The sequence below is a fragment of the Camelina sativa genome, chromosome 7 (genome assembly GCF_000633955.1).
Source record: "Camelina sativa cultivar DH55 chromosome 7, Cs, whole genome shotgun sequence".
Classification (NCBI taxonomy): Eukaryota; Viridiplantae; Streptophyta; class Magnoliopsida; order Brassicales; family Brassicaceae; genus Camelina; species Camelina sativa.
The window spans coordinates 23,485,696-23,504,072 of NC_025691.1; the positions used below are offsets into that span (position 1 = coordinate 23,485,696).

The window sequence follows — 18,377 nt, forward strand, 5'->3', positions numbered from 1 at the left end:
TGTTTAACTGTTTGTATTGCGTTTGGTGGTCACGACGTACATTGATATACATATCCTCATTCTGTTCCTAGAAGATTGATATTTAGAATTTTATACACATTTTAAAAAAACAATAATTACTGAATTTAAATATATTTTTTTCTTTCACTAAAAAGTTATTATTTAATTTTAACCAATAACAATTCAAAATTTTAAATATTTTCAATAATTACTTCTTAAAGTTTACAAAACATCAATTTTTGTAAGACAAAAAAATATTTCAAAACATCAATAATTTTTTTTTATGGAACAGAAGAAATATATATTAAGAAAATAAGGTGCATGCTTTCTTAGTTCAACTTCCAAATTAGATGCGTACCTTAAATGTATTATAACAAATTAACAACTTCCAAATTTCAAGAAATAGTCAAAACTCAAAACCCAAAGGAGAGTTTGTCTGTCATATTATTTGTTTTATAATTTTTCTTAATGACGACTTCCATTGTTCTATGTCTCTTGAAACTTGTGTAATTCACACGTGCTATACTTTCTTTTATAATCATTATGCACACTCTTTTTATATAAAAAATATTCATAGTAATATGATTTAATAATTCATACTCTTTCTATATTAGAAAAGATGATGTTTTAGAGTTTTTACAAAGATTAAGAAAATAATAAATGATGTATTATTGGTAATAACTTTTGTTTTATTCTTCTTTTAGTACTTATTTAGTTGTGCTTTTTTAACACTTGTTATTTAACTCCATGAATACAATTAATTATGTATTGTAAAAGTAAAAATATTAATTAGTTATTTGATTTTTAAAACTAAAAATGCATTAAATATACTAAAGAAAATCATTTATTATGATACAAGTAAAAATCTTAAAATATCATCCTTTATGATACAGAAGGAGTATTAGGTACGATTTCCAGATATTGGGGATTTACAGAATACACTGCGGAATATCCTATATTATTATATAATTTGTGTTGTAAACTAGAGAAACTTGAAGGAGGTTTTCTCTTTTCTTATTATTGATTCAATCGTTTAGAAGAAGTTACATATATATAGTAAAGTAAAGGCTTAAACATAAACCGACTTAGAATAAAGACAATATGGCCGATGGGCCTTTGTGGTCTTGGACATGTATGGACCGGTTATGGAAGTCCACTCCAAGTGTTTTACAACACTCCCCCTTGGATGACATAACTGTGTTGATGCTAACGGATCAGTGCAATACGATTGGGGGTGCTGCCTCATTAAAACCTTACCAGGAAAACCCAGTGGGACAAAACCATGGTGAAAGAAAATAGTACATCACGCATTGCTCCCCCTGTTCTAAGCATCACTAAAAGTCCTTAAGTCTCCGCATTCCAATCTGGTGTGTGAGCTTCTTGAATGTTGATGTCGGTAGTGATTTGGTGAAGAGATCGGCTGAATTGTCGCTGGACGGAACTTGCACCAATTGAACTTCTCTGGCCTTTTGTAGTTCATGTGTGAAGAAGAACTTGGGTAATATGTGCTTCGTCCGATCTCCCTTAATGTACCCATCCTTGAGCTGTGCGATGCAGGCTGTATTGTCCTCATATATAATGGTTGCTTCTTTGTCGTCGGCCATTCCACAATCTGATCGGATGTTTTGAGTCATCAATCTCAACCACACACACTCTCGGCTAGCTTCATGCATTGCTAAGATTTCGGCATGATTAGATGATGTGGCCGCAATGATCTGTTTCACAGAACGCCATGAAATTGCTGTACCACCGTGCGTAAATACGTAGCCGGTTTGAGACCTTGCATTATGTGGATCCGATAAATAATCTGCATCAGCAAAACCAACTAAACCTTCTTTGTTATAGTTAGTATAAAATAAACCCAAATGAAGCGTTCCTTGTAGGTAACGCAATACATGTTTGATACCGTTCTAGTGCCTTCTTTGTTCACGGCAAAACATATGTCCGGTCTAGTGTGGCTAGCCAAGAACATTAATGCTCCTATAGCACTGAGGTATGACACTTCCGGACTGAGAACTTCTTCATCGTCCTTCTTTGGACCGAATGGATCTTTATCCAAATCAAGGCTCCTCACAACCATTGGGCTAGGCAATGAGTGAGCTTAGTCCATATTAAACATCTTGAGTACCTTTTCAGTATATGCCATTTGATGCACATGGATTCCATTATCTATGTATTCAAGCTGCAATCCCAAACAGAACTTAGTTTTACCTAGGTCTTTCATTTCAAACTCTTTCTTGAGATATTCAACTGTTTGGGCGATTTCCCCAGAGATTCCTAATATATTCAAATCATCCACATATACTGTTATGATCACAAACCCTTTGCTTGCAAACTTCTTTATAAAAATACATGGACTGATGGGATCATTCTTATAGCCCTCTTTGGCTAGGTACTCACTTAGTCTATTGTACCACATACGTCCACTTTGTTTCAGTCCATCAAGGGATTTGTTTAGCTTTATGCAGTATTGTTCTCGAGAACCACTCTTATCTTTGAGCTCAATACCCTCTCGTAATCTCATATAAATTTCATTATCCAGTGGACTATATAAGTATGCGGTTACAACATCCATTAACCGCAAATCCAGTTTTTTCTCTTATAGCCAGACTTAGCAAATATCTAAAAGTCGTTGCATCCATCACAGGGGAGTATGTCTCCTCATAATCTATTCCTAGTCTTTGAGAGAATCCTTGTGCTACAAGTCGTGCCTTATATCTCACGATTTCATTATTTTCATTTCTCTTTTTTACAAAGACCCATTTGTGTCCAACTGGTTTTATATCGAATGGTGTCCTTAAGATCAGACCCAATACATTCCTTTTCTTTAATAAATTTAACTTCATGTCAATGGCTTTTTTCCATTTTAACTATTCTTTATTTTGAGTGCACTCTAATATGGACGTGGGTTCATGATTCTCATTTATTTGAAGTGCTACTTTGTATGCAAATATTTCATCGATGTCGACATCTTTACAGTTCCATTTTATTCCAGACATGATATAATTGATTGAGATCTCATTATTATCAATACCTTTAGGTCCTTGAGGTTCAGCGTCCCAAACCTCATTTGGTACCTTAGGATTTGCCGCGGCCATGTCTATAATTTCCTTAACCTCGGTTTGTTTTGCACCTTTCTTAGATTTCTGAGGGTTCTTATCTTTGGAACCTAATGGTCTACCACGTTTCATACGGGCCTTAGACTCTGTAGCAACTTGATTATTGTGTTCTTTTTGAACATCAATACGTACTGGTGCATTACAAGTTGGTATGTACGATTTTCTTACTCTCTTTGGGTCAACAAAGGAATCTGGCAATTGAATTGCTAGCTTTTGCAAATGTATAATCTTTTGGACCTCTGCCTCACATGCTAGAGTCCGAGGATCTTGCCAATTTAAGGATGTTTGATTACATGATATTTCTTTGACCAGCTTGTTATTATCTCCACCCAACATAGGAAATTCAGACTCAACAAACTGACAATCCGCGTATCTGGCCTTAAATAAATCACCCGTAGTTGGCTTACGATACTTAATAATGGTGGGAGAATCATATTCAACATATATTCCCATTCTCCTTTGAGGTCCTATCTGAGTTCTCTGTGATGATGCAATCGGTACATAAACGGCACACCCAAATGTCTTTAGATGGGATATGTCTGGCTCATGACCCGTTAATAATTGGGATGGTGAATACTTATGTTCACTAGATGGCCTGATGCGTATAAGTTCTGCTGCATGCAATACTGCGTGTTCCCAAGCAGACACATGAAGCTTCGACCTCATAAGTAATGGTCGAGCAATTAATTGAATGTGTTTGATGAAGGATTCAGCTAATCCATTATGTGTATGTACATGTGCCACGAGATGTTCCACACTTACCCCCATGGACATACAATATTCATTAAACGCTTGGGATGTAAATTCACCAGCATTGTCTAGACGTATAGTCTTAAGTGGAAAATCTGGGGGCTCGCAGACGTACGATATGGGCCAACAATCTAGCAAACGCAAGGTTTCTAGTTGACAATAAACAAACATGTGACCATCTGGTCGATGCATCGATAAGGACCATGAAATATCTAAACGTCCCACAAGGTGGGTGTATTGGTCCACATATATCGCCTTCTATCCTTTCGAGAAAGTTTAAAGTCTCTTTAGTGACTTTCACTGGTGATAGCCTTATAGTGAGTTTTCCTTGTGCGCATGCTACACACGTGAGATTCTTAGGAATAATTCTTCTCTCTTTTAGAGTGTGCCCATTTTAATTTAATATAAGCTTACACATCATTTTTGAACCCGGATGGCCAAGCCGGTCATACCATAAAGTGAATTGATCATTGAACATCTTGTTCATTGCCAAATTAGCCTCTTTCATATTTATCTTAGCATGGTAAAGACCAGTGGCTAATGCGGGTATAGTCTCTAGGACCTTCTTATGGCATTGGGTGATTTCAGTAATATATAGGAACTCTTGGTTTCCTTCACCCTTAGTTTCAACATGTAGACCATTCAAACGAATGTCTTTAAAACTCAATAAGCTTCTCTTTGAGCTGGGTGAATATAAGGCATCACTTAGTTCAAGATGTGTGCCATTTGGTAATAAAATATGTGCTTGGCCGTAGCCTTCAATTAAACTTACTATACCCACTATTATGCTAATATTGTTATTTTTCATAATGAGATTAACAAAATATCTCTTATCCTTCAAAATTGTGTGTCTTAATCCACTATCCACCACAATTATACTCTTGTCCTTAACCATTTCTCAATATAGACAAGAATTATGTTTTAAACATAAACAAATAATTTTATATTGATGGAAATAAAATAATTGAATTTAAACCAAAATAATAATTCAATAAAATCAAAGTCATAAAACATAGATAATTAAAATAAATTAATACAACCAATGTAAAATTTAATTATCCTCTCTTAGGCAATCAGAAGTTTCATAATCCAATTGGTCATCATTCTCATGGTCGAAATCTCCTTCACCATCGAGATGAACCAAGTTAGCTTCTGGATTCTTTTTCAAACTCTCTTGATAGAGATCAATGAGATGCTTAGATGTCCTGCATGTCTTAGCCCAATGATTTGCCATACCACATTGGTGACAAACCGATTTAGTCTTATGTTGCGGTTTGAAAATTCTGCGGCCTCTACCACGACCACGACCGAAGTCGGATCGGTTCCCACGACCATAACCATCATATTGGTTTCTTTGGTATTGGCCACGACCACCACGTCCTCTACCATGGCCACGGCCGTGATACTTGTCTCTATGGACGTAGTTGGACTCTTTTGTTTCCTTGGGCTCTTTAGGCTCATTCTTAGCAATGTCAACATTGTGAGCCTCTGGTAAGGGGTAGATCCAGGAGGCCTCACTGCATTGTTCATCAACAATAGCTCATTGTTTTGATCAGCAAGGAGAAAACAAGAGATGAGGCTTGCATATGTCTTAAAACCCTTTTCACGATACTGTTGCTGAAGCAGTATGTTATTAGTGTAAAAGGTTGAGAATATCTTCTCAAGCAAGTCTTTCTCAGTAACCTCAGTACCACATAACTTCAAGATCGAGACTATCTTAAATAGCTCTGAGTTATACTCATCCACGGATTTAAAATCTTGGATCCGTAGGTTTTTCCAATGAAATTGAGCCTTTGGTAGGAGCACCATCTTTTGGTGTCCATATCTGTTTTTCAACTCTGTCCAAAGGTCAAGAGGATCTTCTATGGTAAGGTACTGGTTCTTGAGACTCTCAGCAAGGTGATGGCGTATATGTAATATCGCCTTATATTTACTATTTTCAGTGCAATCATTCTCATCCTCAATGCATTCGCATAGGTCTTTTGATTTCAGGTTGATCTTAGTGTCCAATTCCCATTGTAAGTAATTGTCTCCAGAGACATTTAAGGGCAGCATATTGGAGATTGTTTAGCTTTGTCATCTACACAATACAAGCCATGCATCTGATCATTAGCATGCAGTATTTGAGACCGAACCATGCATTTATTTTACTCTTTAGGCCATGCGGTATTTGAGACCGAAACATACCTTGCCTTTATTCTTAATTTCGTGGCTTAACATGCATGAAAATATAATCCTAGACAAATTCTAGTATGAACAAGAAATATGCACATAATTTTAGGTTTTAGCAATTTTCCTTTTTCTTAGATAAGATTTCCTTTTTCTTAAAAACAGGATAATGACAAAATTTTAAGGAAATATTTTCTAGGCTTTTAGGATAATGTCTAGAATTAATTTGGGAGTTATCCTAATTTTGTTTTGATCTTTCATGCAAAACATAAGACAATTCCGATTTTAAGATCTTAGATTTTAGGCTTTTGATTTTTAAGCAAACAACCATTGGTAATCAGATTAAACTTAGAACAAGCTGCATAATAATTTTCTCTTATGAATTTCGAATTTAGGTTTCTAGTTCTAAAGTTTTATGCAACCGATTTTACAAGCAATCAAACAACAATAACAACCGGATTTAATCAAGGCATATTTGGTTTAATTTTGCAAACAATCTAAGCAGCCCTAAACCTCATAACAACCGATTTTAAAGTTTTTAAATTTTAGGGTTTTAGGGTCTAAAGCTTAGGGTTTTGTTTGTTGGTTGTTTTACTTGTAAATTTTATAGTTCCATTACATTTAAGAGATCAGGTTCGATTCATAGGTTCTAAGGGGGTTTGATTTATTTACCTTCCACCGTTTGGAGGTTGACTGGAATTGAACTGGGAGCTAAAGACCTCGGTTATATCTTATGTTGATTCACGAACCTCGAACTAGACAAGCACACGAACCGATCACGAACAGAAGCTAGACCACGAACACGCCTTGATCACAAAACAGGGACCGACCGCCGAGAGTTGAATGAACAAAGGATGTTATGCGGTGGTTTAGGGTTTAGGGTTTTGTAAGTGGAGTTTTAAGGCTTTCGTGATGATAACGTATTATAAACTAGAGAAATTCGAAGGAGGTTTTCTCTTTTCTTATTATTGATTCAATCATTTAGAAGTTACATATATATAGTAAAGTAAAGGCTTAAACATAAATCGACTTAAAATAAAGACAATATGGCCGATAGACCTTTGTGGTCTTGGACATGTATGAGCCGGTTATGGAAGTCCACTCCAAATATTTTATATCAAATTGCTCATTTTTAAAATGATAGTATTAGAGTCTAACTAGTGTAGTGTGCATCTTACGTCTTGTATTAATTAATAAAAACAATGATATAAAATCCTATCGTTCATAAAAGATCGGTTCAAACATGATTCTCAACTTTGAAACACATCATATTAAATTATGAATATATCGATTTGTAATTTAGTACTAAAATAGTCTACTAACAACAAATAAGCTTTCTATATAGTTATGAATATACAAATTATCGACCAAGAAATAGTTCTCAAAATTAAATTGACTTGCTCCTTGATTTTTGTTTTTCGTCATTTATAGCAAATAAGATAAAAACACGTCAGCAAATTGTAACTTGGGCTTAAGGTTTCTAGAAAGAAAAAAGTTTGCAAAAAGAAAAAAAAATAAAAAGAAGAATAAAAACGGGACCAAGTCTCTATGACGCGCCAACTAAGATTGAGCTGTTACATTACATTGACGCCTTCTCCGTCACACTTTCCCCAACTCATGTCTCGCCACGTGGCCTCCGTTTCTTACATCCTTCACGTGCTGTCATTGTCCCTCGTCTCTCACAGCCATATGTTTATGTCTTCCACTTCTTCATCCAACGGCTGAGATTTTTCTTTATAATAGTATGTTCCTACTTGGGTTAACATACGCTTGACGTGTTAGCTGCGTGTTTCGGACGAGTCAATATATATAATTAGAACCAAATTTAAAAATAAACAAAATAGACAAAAAAGATCTTTATCGTTGGGAATGTTATAGTAGTAACTTTTAAAAATAAATCTCAATTTTCCATATTTATCAAAAATTAAAAAAAAAGAAAAAAAAGACGCGGTCAAAATTGTCTCTCGATATAAAGCCAAGATCTTTATTAGGGTTTTATTAATTTTTTATCATCACTCTCTCTCTCTCTTTCTCTCTCTCTCTCTCTATCCTAAAATCACAAAAAAAAAAGGAACGATTTTTATTTTTTTAGGGGAATGAGAAATTTCTCTCTGATTTGATTATTATCAATCTCACATTTTTCATCATCATCATCTGGGTTTTGGTTTTTTTTTTTGAGGATGCCAACGACGGAATACCAAAGATCATTCGGGAGGTCATTACTGAATCTACGGCGAGACTCGGCTGTGAACTCTGTTGACTCATCGGCGTCAAGTACAGTTACCGGCGAGTTGACTGGGATGGAGGCGGAGTTGGATTCTTTCCAGAGAAAAGTCGCTGAGAGGTTTATCAATCTCAATGCCTCTGGTTGTGAAGATCTCTTGTCTCTCGAATGGGTTGGCAAGCTTCTTGATTCGTTTCTCTCTTGTCAAGAAGAGTTTCGTGTCATCCTCATCAACCACCGCTCGATGATCACTAAACCACCCATGGATCGATTGATCGCTGATTACTTCGAGAGAAGCGTTAAGGCTCTCGACGTCTGTAACGCGATCCGTGACGGTGTTGAACAGATCCGTCAATGGCAGAAGCTGATCGAGATCGTAATCTGCGCTTTTAACAACACCGGTGGTGGAAGTGGAAGCAGCCAGAGACCTCTCGGTGAAGGTCAGTTTCGTCGTGCGAGGAAGACTTTGATTGAGTTAGCTATCGGTATGCTTGATGAGAAAGATTCGTCTTCGAGCTCTGTTTCGTCTCAGCATCGTAACCGTTCGTTTGGGAGGAACAAGGAACATCTTCACCACAAAACAATCGGGCATTTCAGATCGCTTTCTTGGAGTGTTTCGAGATCATGGTCAGCTTCAAAGCAATTGCAAGCTATTGGGAACAATGTAGCTACCCCTCGGGCTAGTGACATTACGGCAACTAATGGTCTCGTTGTTCCGGTTTATACAATGACTTCGATATTGCTGTTTGTGATGTGGGCGCTTGTGGCAGCGATTCCTTGTCAAGACAGAGGCTTGCAAGTGCATTTCAATGTTCCTAGGAACTACCCGTGGGGAGGGTCTTTGATGTCGTTGCACGATAGGATCATTGAGGAATCGAAGAAGAGAGAGAGGAAGAACACTTGTGGGTTGTTGAAAGAGATACATCAGTTTGAGAGGAGCTCAAGGTTGATGAATGATTTGGTTGATTCTGCTCAGTTTCCTCTGTCTGATGAGAAAGAGATGGAAGTGAGAGAGAGGGTTGAGGAATTGGGGAAGCTTCAAGAAGCTTTGAAGAATGGTTTGGATCCGTTTGAAAAGAAAGTGAGGGAAGTGTTTCATCGCATTGTAAGGAGCAGAACAGAAGGTCTTGATTCTGTCGGAAAGCATCACGGTTCTGAATGATGTTTTAGTGAAAATTTAATGGGAAGGGGTTTTTGTACAAGTAAAAAATCTGGACAAATTCAACTATGTTTATCAATTGTGGAATTGATTGTCTACATGTTTCATAGAGAGAAAATGCCGGTGAAGGAAAACTTCATTTTTACAATCTTTGATGCTATGTATAATTTTCTTGCCGAAGATTGTTTAATTTATGTATTTGGTTCCATTTGATAAGGATCAAAAACTATAATTCAATTAAAAGTTATGGCTTCTTTCGCACATTTGGTTAACTTATTCTCTTTTTATTACATAGAAAAGATGTAAATATACAAGTAGAAACTCAAATCAGAATTACAGATACAATCTGTAATGGTTCTAATGTCACAAAAGAGGTAGCACTAACACTTTCAAATTACAAGTCTTGGATACGTCCTCCTGCAGAAAAAAGAAACCAAGTTCAAAGCTAAAAAAATGTGAAACAACTATGATATGGATTAGGATCTAGATAAGATGGTGGCCTTCATATACAGTTAAGCAAGATGATTACATTGGGTAGTGTTTTGGAGCCCAATACAATGCACTAGGCTACAACAAAACAACCATTCATATCTCCGTTCTTAGATGCAATCATCAGGCTTCTCTAATTAAGATCAAATATAGGTAAACAAAAACAAAACAAAAAACCTAGAAAAATATGCCTCAGAGGTAGTGACAACTGTGATGTAATTCATCACTGAAAAAATCCGATGAAAACACATATATACATCACCGGCATAACCAAACATTCAAAAACACTTTTTTTTTAAACTAGGTTAGGAAGGTTTGGGTGAAGTGCATCAGAGAGATTCCCATCTAGACAATACTCATCATTCTAATTTCTCCGAAAAGAATCTGATGTCCCTGTCTTTTTATCATCATCTGCACTCAACACTTAACCTCTAAAAGAAACATGAATAACACCTACATAAACTGGACAAAACCTCGTAATCCTAAAGTAACACAAAGGAAATCAATTAACACTACTAGAGAAAGAAAACAGATTGAAATAGCCTCAGAGTTGATTTGTTTTCCTAGAGACTTAGCTCTCAAAGTATATTTAACACCATCACAGGCAACATCAATCAAGGCATCAAAACAAACAACAACAATAAAACGGAAACAACATCAACACACCAAAAGATTGAATTTTTTTCAAAAGCTAAGAGAATAAACAGAGATAAAAAGACTAGGGTTTCAAGAGAAGTGGCTCCAATGTCTCCAAAGAATCCACGATGGCTTTAAATAGATAAGCAGAGGCGGCGAAAATTAGGGCAAAAAGAAGGAACTCAAAAGATATGACTGGGCTTGTATGAAAATATGAATTGGCCCATAATAGAAACTAATGGCCCAATAAAATTGTAAAAGTAATAAAGAAGTTAAACTTTCGAATAATCAACTGTTAATTAAAACAAAACAAAACAGCTTCAAAACAGCTTCATTGATTACACAGTCTTCCTTCTCTTCCCTCTACGCAGAGCAGAGCACACTGTTCCGTTGGTCGACGTCTTAAAGTTTTCCCTGCGAAATCGAAGGTTGTCCCTTAGTCTGCTTGTGTAAGCTCTTTGTTTTCACCATTTCTCTCTCTGCTGGAATCTTTTTTTTTTTACCTCCAATGGTTTTAGTCTGCTTGTTCATGTTCTTTTGAATTCGTTTGTTGTTTCCAAGAGAACAAATCCTTAATCCTCTGTTTCTATTTGTCTTAAAGACTTTGTCTTTCCTATATATATATGAATGCTCCCTTTGATCTCGTCTTCAGGGAGAGATTTTTCTTTGATGTGTTAAGCCAATTTCGGATTTGGGGATTCTTGTCTTCTGTGTACTCGATGAAATGCTCATCCTTTTTGTTTATTCATTCTTCTGTGAAAATTTGTTAGATGTGATGAATTTTGGGTGTGCAGAATGGGTAGGGTTAAGCTGATGATAAAGCGGATAGAGAGCAGTAGCAACAGGCAAAACACATACTCAAAGAGAAGAAGTGGGATTTTAAAGAAAGCCAGAGAGTTGTCTGTATTGTGTGATATTGATATCGTTCTTCTTATGTTTTCTCATCTACCGGAAGGCCTACCGCATTACATGGACATCGTAGGTATATAATTGGATACTCAAGTGGATCATGTCATTGTTCTTTCTTTGATCTTGGCTGAGGGAAATTAACCTGAATCTTGAGAAGTTCATTTGTTTCTTGTTTATGCAGATGTATTGGAGATGTCATTTCCAAGTTTGCGCAGTTGACTCCTCTAGAAAGGACAAAACGGTATATGTTTCTGCTTATTTCTCGCTCAACTCTCAAACACATATAGACTTCGAACTTGATGTATTTGTGTTGTAAAACTGATAAGTTTTCTTTTCATCATAACAGAAAATTGGAGAGCCTTGAGGTACAAACTTTATTGGATCTCTCACTTCCTTTTTCATAATGGTTATTGGTTTGGGATACATATTGAGCTGAAACATCTACCTATTGTATAGGCCCTCAAGAAGACTTTTATGAAACTGGATCATGATGGTAATATAAAAGAGTTCTTCGTAGGTTCAAGGTACCTTATTGATAAGTTCTATGCAATTATAAGTTCGGCAAAGTATTTGTCATTATTATCCCTTGGTAAACCACTTGAACTGTGGTACTTTGTTTATCCGGCAGGAATCAAACTAATGTGGTAAAGATGATGGACCAACGAATTTCTCCTGGATATATATGCTCGTGAATTCTGACTGCTAAAAGTCTGTATTTGAACATTTCATGAGCAGGGTCTGACTAACCAAGTAGCGTTTTTTCAAGCTCAGGTTTTGGAGTGTCACAGGAGACTGAGGTGGAACATTGGCGCTTTTCTATTTTAAGTAGCGTTTTTTTAATACTTTCTATTTGTTTTTGCAACCCTCTTAACTTACTATGCTTGTGATAGATATTCATATTGAATCTTCTTCTGTCGTGTGTGTTTTCAGCCGTTGGACAGATATTGTTAGAACTGAAAACATCGAGCATCTGGAGCATTTTGGGGAATCATTGAGAAATTCTATTGAAAGAGTTCAGATTCACAAGGTATGTAATGTTATATATGACTTGATGACAAACATATATGAAAGTGTTCAGAGCTAGTAATGGAAGCAGCTTTTGCCTTGCAGGGACATTTCAGAAAGAATCAACTCTTATTACTAGAATGTACAACAACACAGGTTAGTATAAGTTATGACACTTGTCCCCCTCTCTTCTCTGACATTCCTGAACCAGACCAAACCTTCTAATGCAGTTTCATAGCGGGATATCATCACCTTTGGTAATAAATGGCATTCAAGAAAATCATTTAATCTCATGGCTTCCTGATAACAGTTACCAACAAATGATCATACCTGCTGACTCAAGTTTTCTTCCTCATCAGTGAGTTCACTGTTAATTTACTTAATGTATGCCTTGGAGTTGTATGTTCTGCTCAATTCCAAGATTTGTGATCAACAGTGAGATGGAAAATACTGCAACTGCATCACTTCCGGTTTACTCAAGCTTCTTCGAGTCTAGAATTCAAGAAGATCAGAATTGCAACCTTGAACAACAACTTGACCGCTTAAGAGAAGAAGGCAATATGCTAAACGAGCTAAACGGAAACAGCTGCTCGAGTTTACAACTCGGCGAGGAGTATTCATATCTTACACAATTTGGTATGCAAGAAGAGAAGAAGTTAGAATCAGGTTTTGAGTTTAACTTCCAACAAGATCTCTCTATGTATCCTGTTAGCAACAGCTTCCAATTCCCTGATCAACCAGTGTTTGCTGCTACTGATCATCATCAAACTTGTAGTAACCCAGTGTTTGGCCACTCTGATAACAATCAGGTTAGTGCACAGATAAATTGCTTTAGACAAAATCAAATTCCAGAAACTAATCTTATGTTTCTTCATTTTGCAGCAATCAGATTGACTCGGAAGAGGTCATGAGTAATAATATCTCTGTCTTGTGATCAAAGATTAGTTTTGAGTTACTGTAGCAATGTACATACAAGCTAGGTTGCAGAAACGGGTACGGGAACAGGAATCGGGTACGGAAACGGGGACGGAAAACGGTGAAGTAAAAATTTATAGATACGGATACGGTATGGGTACTTCAATAAACATATAAGAAAATATACCCATACCTTGAATAAGAGGGGATTAGTAAAGCTAATGGGAAAAGGAGAGAGGGGAAAAGAGTCTAGAAAGTAGAAAAACATGAAGAAATGAAAATATGCTTATGATAAGAGTGCTTTGAATGAAATGAAATGGATACAAATATCAAAAAATTCGATGTTATCTTCCTCTAAAGCATCTAAGGCGTCCCCATAGAGTCCCCGTAGAGTTTCCGTCTCCAACATGTCCCCGGTACGGGGACGACTACCAAATAGACGTACCCGTGCATCATAGCATACAAGTCTTTTTTGTGTATATGTATACTATAGCGTACATGTCTGCGTATGTGTGTACACGTNTATACAAGCTAGGTTGCAGAAACGGGTACGGGAACAGGAATCGGGTACGGAAACGGGGACGGAAAACGGTGAAGTAAAAATTTATAGATACGGATACGGTATGGGTACTTCAATAAACATATAAGAAAATATACCCATACCTTGAATAAGAGGGGATTAGTAAAGCTAATGGGAAAAGGAGAGAGGGGAAAAGAGTCTAGAAAGTAGAAAAACATGAAGAAATGAAAATATGCTTATGATAAGAGTGCTTTGAATGAAATGAAATGGATACAAATATCAAAAAATTCGATGTTATCTTCCTCTAAAGCATCTAAGGCGTCCCCATAGAGTCCCCGTAGAGTTTCCGTCTCCAACATGTCCCCGGTACGGGGACGACTACCAAATAGACGTACCCGTGCATCATAGCATACAAGTCTTTTTTGTGTATATGTATACTATAGCGTACATGTCTGCGTATGTGTGTACACGTACATGATATTCAGCAGATTTGTGTATATCTATGTGTGTGTCTGAGTGTATTAAATAATACAACACTACTACTTAAAAAAGAAGAGTTTTAATTTGATGAGCATCATGTGATGTCTCCAACTCAAAAGGTTAATTTCCACAATCAACGGTAGAGATGTAAAGAAAATGAGAAATTTTGCACAATCTTCTTTTCTTTAATATCGATATCTTCTTCCACGATAATCCTACAGATCCAGAAGAAGAGCACACAGGGATTCTTTTGTATAAATTCGACAAAGCTTTTAACTTGAAGAACAGAGCAAGAAACAGAACATATCTTGTGTCTTTTAAGGGAAGGTGTAGATGGCGAGAAGACAAGTCTTTCGTTTTCAAATGTTGTTGGTTTTAGCTCTTCTTTACCTCGTGATCTCTTGGAAGCCTGTTCTGATCACTGCAAGTGTGTAATACCTCTCTATTTCTAATTGCTAAAGTCCTCAAGTTTCTTGCTCTTGTGCTGTTTCTTTCTTGTTTTAATTTCTTGTTTAATGTAGGAATTGAGAAGTTAACAGACTTTGAAACCAAAGGACATGAGTTTAATCAGATTAGCCAATTGGTAAGAATTTACTCCACAAACACTGACACACAAACAATGTGAGCAAAGATCAAGTCTGTTTTGTATTTTGATTCTTGTTCTTGATTTTTCTTGTCTNTCTAAAGCATCTAAGGCGTCCCCATAGAGTCCCCGTAGAGTTTCCGTCTCCAACATGTCCCCGGTACGGGGACGACTACCAAATAGACGTACCCGTGCATCATAGCATACAAGTCTTTTTTGTGTATATGTATACTATAGCGTACATGTCTGCGTATGTGTGTACACGTACATGATATTCAGCAGATTTGTGTATATCTATGTGTGTGTCTGAGTGTATTAAATAATACAACACTACTACTTTAAAAAGAAGAGTTTTAATTTGATGAGCATCATGTGATGTCTCCAACTCAAAAGGTTAATTTCCACAATCAACGGTAGAGATGTAAAGAAAATGAGAAATTTTGCACAATCTTCTTTTCTTTAATATCGATATCTTCTTCCACGATAATCCTACAGATCCAGAAGAAGAGCACACAGGGATTCTTTTGTATAAATTCGACAAAGCTTTTAACTTGAAGAACAGAGCAAGAAACAGAACATATCTTGTGTCTTTTAAGGGAAGGTGTAGATGGCGAGAAGACAAGTCTTTCGTTTTCAAATGTTGTTGGTTTTAGCTCTTCTTTACCTCGTGATCTCTTGGAAGCCTGTTCTGATCACTGCAAGTGTGTAATACCTCTCTATTTCTAATTGCTAAAGTCCTCAAGTTTCTTGCTCTTGTGCTGTTTCTTTCTTGTTTTAATTTCTTGTTTAATGTAGGAATTGAGAAGTTAACAGACTTTGAAACCAAAGGACATGAGTTTAATCAGATTAGCCAATTGGTAAGAATTTACTCCACAAACACTGACACACAAACAATGTGAGCAAAGATCAAGTCTGTTTTGTATTTTGATTCTTGTTCTTGATTTTTCTTGTCTGGATGCTTCATGTTTTTATAGAGACGCACTGAAACTGATCCTAAGAGAAGAACAAGGACAAGGAGGATGATGATGGACGTGGAGGAGATTAACGATTATCCAGGATCAGGTGCTAACAACCGCCACACTCCTCACTGTTCTGAATGCTAATTCCAAATTTCTTGTTAATTCTAGCTTCTATATATATTGTAATAATCTTTTTATATGATATGTATCAAGATTTAAGAGCATGGAGGAGTCTTCTTATCTTAATACAATGGAATCTTAATCTAAAAGGCTATGTGAAGATATTAAATATTTGATAACACTCAAACTTTATTAAACATTTAAACCCATGTGTAAAAAGGTTATGACTCAATTTTTTGACATTTTAAAAGAAAAGTCCCACCATTAAACTTAGCTCAGGTTAGGTCATCCACTGAAGCACAAAAAGGTTTTGCTCTGCTTTTTCCCTTGCTCTGTTTTAAATATGCCATTTTTGTTAACATTTTTATTATCTTTTACGTAATCTTTTTCCACATGATTATTTAATCGTTGTTTTCGTTTTATTTGGTGGAGAGACACTGAAGACAGTGGAGGACACACAACCACCTCAAACATGATAATAACTTTACTATTATAAGACAAATTCTGGAAATTAACAGATACAACAGAATGAATAACAAAATACATATAATAAAACATTATTGTTTCACATGATTAAAATGGAATTGGAAAACGAAGCTCTCCACAACATGATCAAACAATATACATATAACTTGGACATCAATTGGATCAGTTAGTGTCGGAAGAAGGAGCAATATTTGGCGCTGGAGAAGGAGCCTGGGAGGTACCGTCATCGGCACGCATGAAGTCAAACCTTTTGATGAGTATATTAGCAACGAGCTCGTTGGCCTTGTCGGTGGGGTGATACTCGTCCCAAAACACGTACTTACTTCTGTCTTTACACAATGTTGACGCCGGGATACATGTCAGCGCCGGCCTGATTTTGTAGAACGAGCAACACGGCGAATCCGAGTTATCAAACCCTATAATATTTTGCACACAAACATTTAAATAAGTTAATCCGATAATTTTTTTTTTGGTATTTTTATGACCTTTATGTAAAATTTTGTGTGAAAAATGTCGTAAGTAAATGCTTCTTTTGACTATATCAAAGTTTGTATGTTACCGTATTTTTGGGGGTTAGTGATGACGTCGTTGACGAGGTCATAGGCTTCACCAAATTTGTAGCTTGAATTAGGGAGCTTGGACTCGAGATCGAGGAGCATTGTGGAGGCAGCTTTGTTGAATCTCTTAGCAAGATTACTCGCTTTGTTTTGACATTTGCCATCGAGGCTTAGAGCTCTTTGTAGTGGGATACAACCCATTGGTCCTAGCCCAAACACCATTAACTTCCTCGCTCCTAAACTATGCAAGACCTATAACATTACAAATATATATGTATCAGTCGATTCATATATAAAAGATAACAAAAATTGAAGTGAATGTGTTGAATTTGTGTAGACTAATTAACCTTGAGTTGAGATTCAAGTGTTTCCATTAAGTAGTCTACGAAGGTTACATCATTGTAATTCCAAGAGTCGCTATAGACAGGCATCAAATAGTTGTTAATGAAGTCATTGCTGCCTAGAGCGACGACGTATCGAGCATCTTGGAAGAACTTGTCTGCCTCTTTTTTTCCTATCTTTGCCACAACTACATCTTGTGTCCCTTGGAATAATTCTATTTGCTTCCACAGAGAAAGTCTTTGGATCTTCACAAATACAACCCCCATGAAAAAATAAAAACATCATTTCTTTGATGAATGGATCTTATCAAATATATTTTTATAATTATAACATCATATATTCACGAGACTTACGAAATAACCACCAGTTTCATTCAAGATTCCACCACCTCCTGAAGCATAGTTCACTCCATTTTCAAGTATTACATCTTCATTCATTGATGGATCCAAGAAGGCTACTGGTCTTGGCAACCCAATTTTATCACCTAAAATTTGTTAACCAAAAAAATTATAAGATTGTACTAAAATGTAATTCACATACTATACCATGATTATTGATTAATTTATAAGTTCATAAACATGACTTACCTATAATGTCTGAAACAGTGCGGCCATTGGTGAACCTTCCATTAGGCAAACCATTGCCAAAATCAATCCCGTAATAGGGCAGATTCGCTGTCGCTAAACTTCTTGGTAGATTCTTATTGTTGCCTACATCAGACAATGAATCTCCGAATATAAACTGGACTATCTTGCAATCGTAGCCGTTGATTCCAAGAAGGATGAACAACAATAATATTGCGCAAAACTTCATGTCGCCAATTCAAAATGTTTGTTGATTGAAAAAGATTTGTTAATTTGGTGGGTTTTTAAAGGGTTTTGGAGGTGAAAAAATAGGACTAATTAGTAAGAAAGGTGGAGGAGTAATGTGAGACTAAAGAGGTGAAGGTAGATTT

At 36.3% G+C, this 18,377-nt stretch overlaps 3 protein-coding genes and 1 pseudogene across 3 annotated transcripts; 3 read left to right on the plus strand and 1 right to left on the minus strand.

Annotated features, from left to right (window-relative positions):
• On the plus strand, nucleotides 8,037-9,684 carry LOC104702169. The gene has a single exon (XM_010417999.2). The coding sequence runs from the start codon at nucleotides 8,219-8,221 to the stop codon at nucleotides 9,422-9,424; it is 1,206 nt and encodes a 401-aa protein (XP_010416301.1). The 5' UTR covers nucleotides 8,037-8,218; the 3' UTR covers nucleotides 9,425-9,684.
• LOC104702170 lies at nucleotides 10,868-13,876 on the plus strand (annotated as a pseudogene).
• Nucleotides 15,353-16,141, plus strand: LOC109125532. Its single transcript, XM_019227279.1, has 3 exons — nucleotides 15,353-15,659; nucleotides 15,754-15,815; nucleotides 15,933-16,141. Exons 1-3 carry the CDS (start codon nucleotides 15,566-15,568, stop codon nucleotides 16,059-16,061), a joined length of 285 nt encoding a protein of 94 aa, XP_019082824.1. The 5' UTR covers nucleotides 15,353-15,565; the 3' UTR covers nucleotides 16,062-16,141.
• LOC104702171 (GDSL esterase/lipase At1g74460-like) lies at nucleotides 16,506-18,329 on the minus strand. Its single transcript, XM_010418000.2, has 5 exons — nucleotides 18,010-18,329; nucleotides 17,776-17,906; nucleotides 17,428-17,667; nucleotides 17,083-17,332; nucleotides 16,506-16,939 (listed from the first exon to the last, which is right to left on the minus strand). Exons 1-5 carry the CDS (start codon nucleotides 18,233-18,235, stop codon nucleotides 16,686-16,688), a joined length of 1,101 nt encoding a protein of 366 aa, XP_010416302.1. The 5' UTR covers nucleotides 18,236-18,329; the 3' UTR covers nucleotides 16,506-16,685.

Coding starts and splice junctions, on each gene's coding strand:
- LOC109125532 (XM_019227279.1), top strand. CDS start 15,566: ATGGCGAGAAGACAAGTCTTTCGTTTTCAAATGTTGTTGGTTTTAGCT. Junction 15,660..15,753: donor GCCTGTTCTGATCACTGCAA/GTGTGTAATACC, acceptor TGTTTAATGTAG/GAATTGAGAAGTTAACAGAC. Junction 15,816..15,932: donor TTAATCAGATTAGCCAATTG/GTAAGAATTTAC, acceptor ATGTTTTTATAG/AGACGCACTGAAACTGATCC.
- LOC104702169 (XM_010417999.2), top strand. CDS start 8,219: ATGCCAACGACGGAATACCAAAGATCATTCGGGAGGTCATTACTGAAT.
- LOC104702171 (XM_010418000.2), bottom strand. CDS start 18,235: ATGAAGTTTTGCGCAATATTATTGTTGTTCATCCTTCTTGGAATCAAC. Junction 17,333..17,427: donor CACTTGAATCTCAACTCAAG/GTTAATTAGTCT, acceptor GTAATGTTATAG/GTCTTGCATAGTTTAGGAGC. Junction 16,940..17,082: donor CACTAACCCCCAAAAATACG/GTAACATACAAA, acceptor AAAATATTATAG/GGTTTGATAACTCGGATTCG.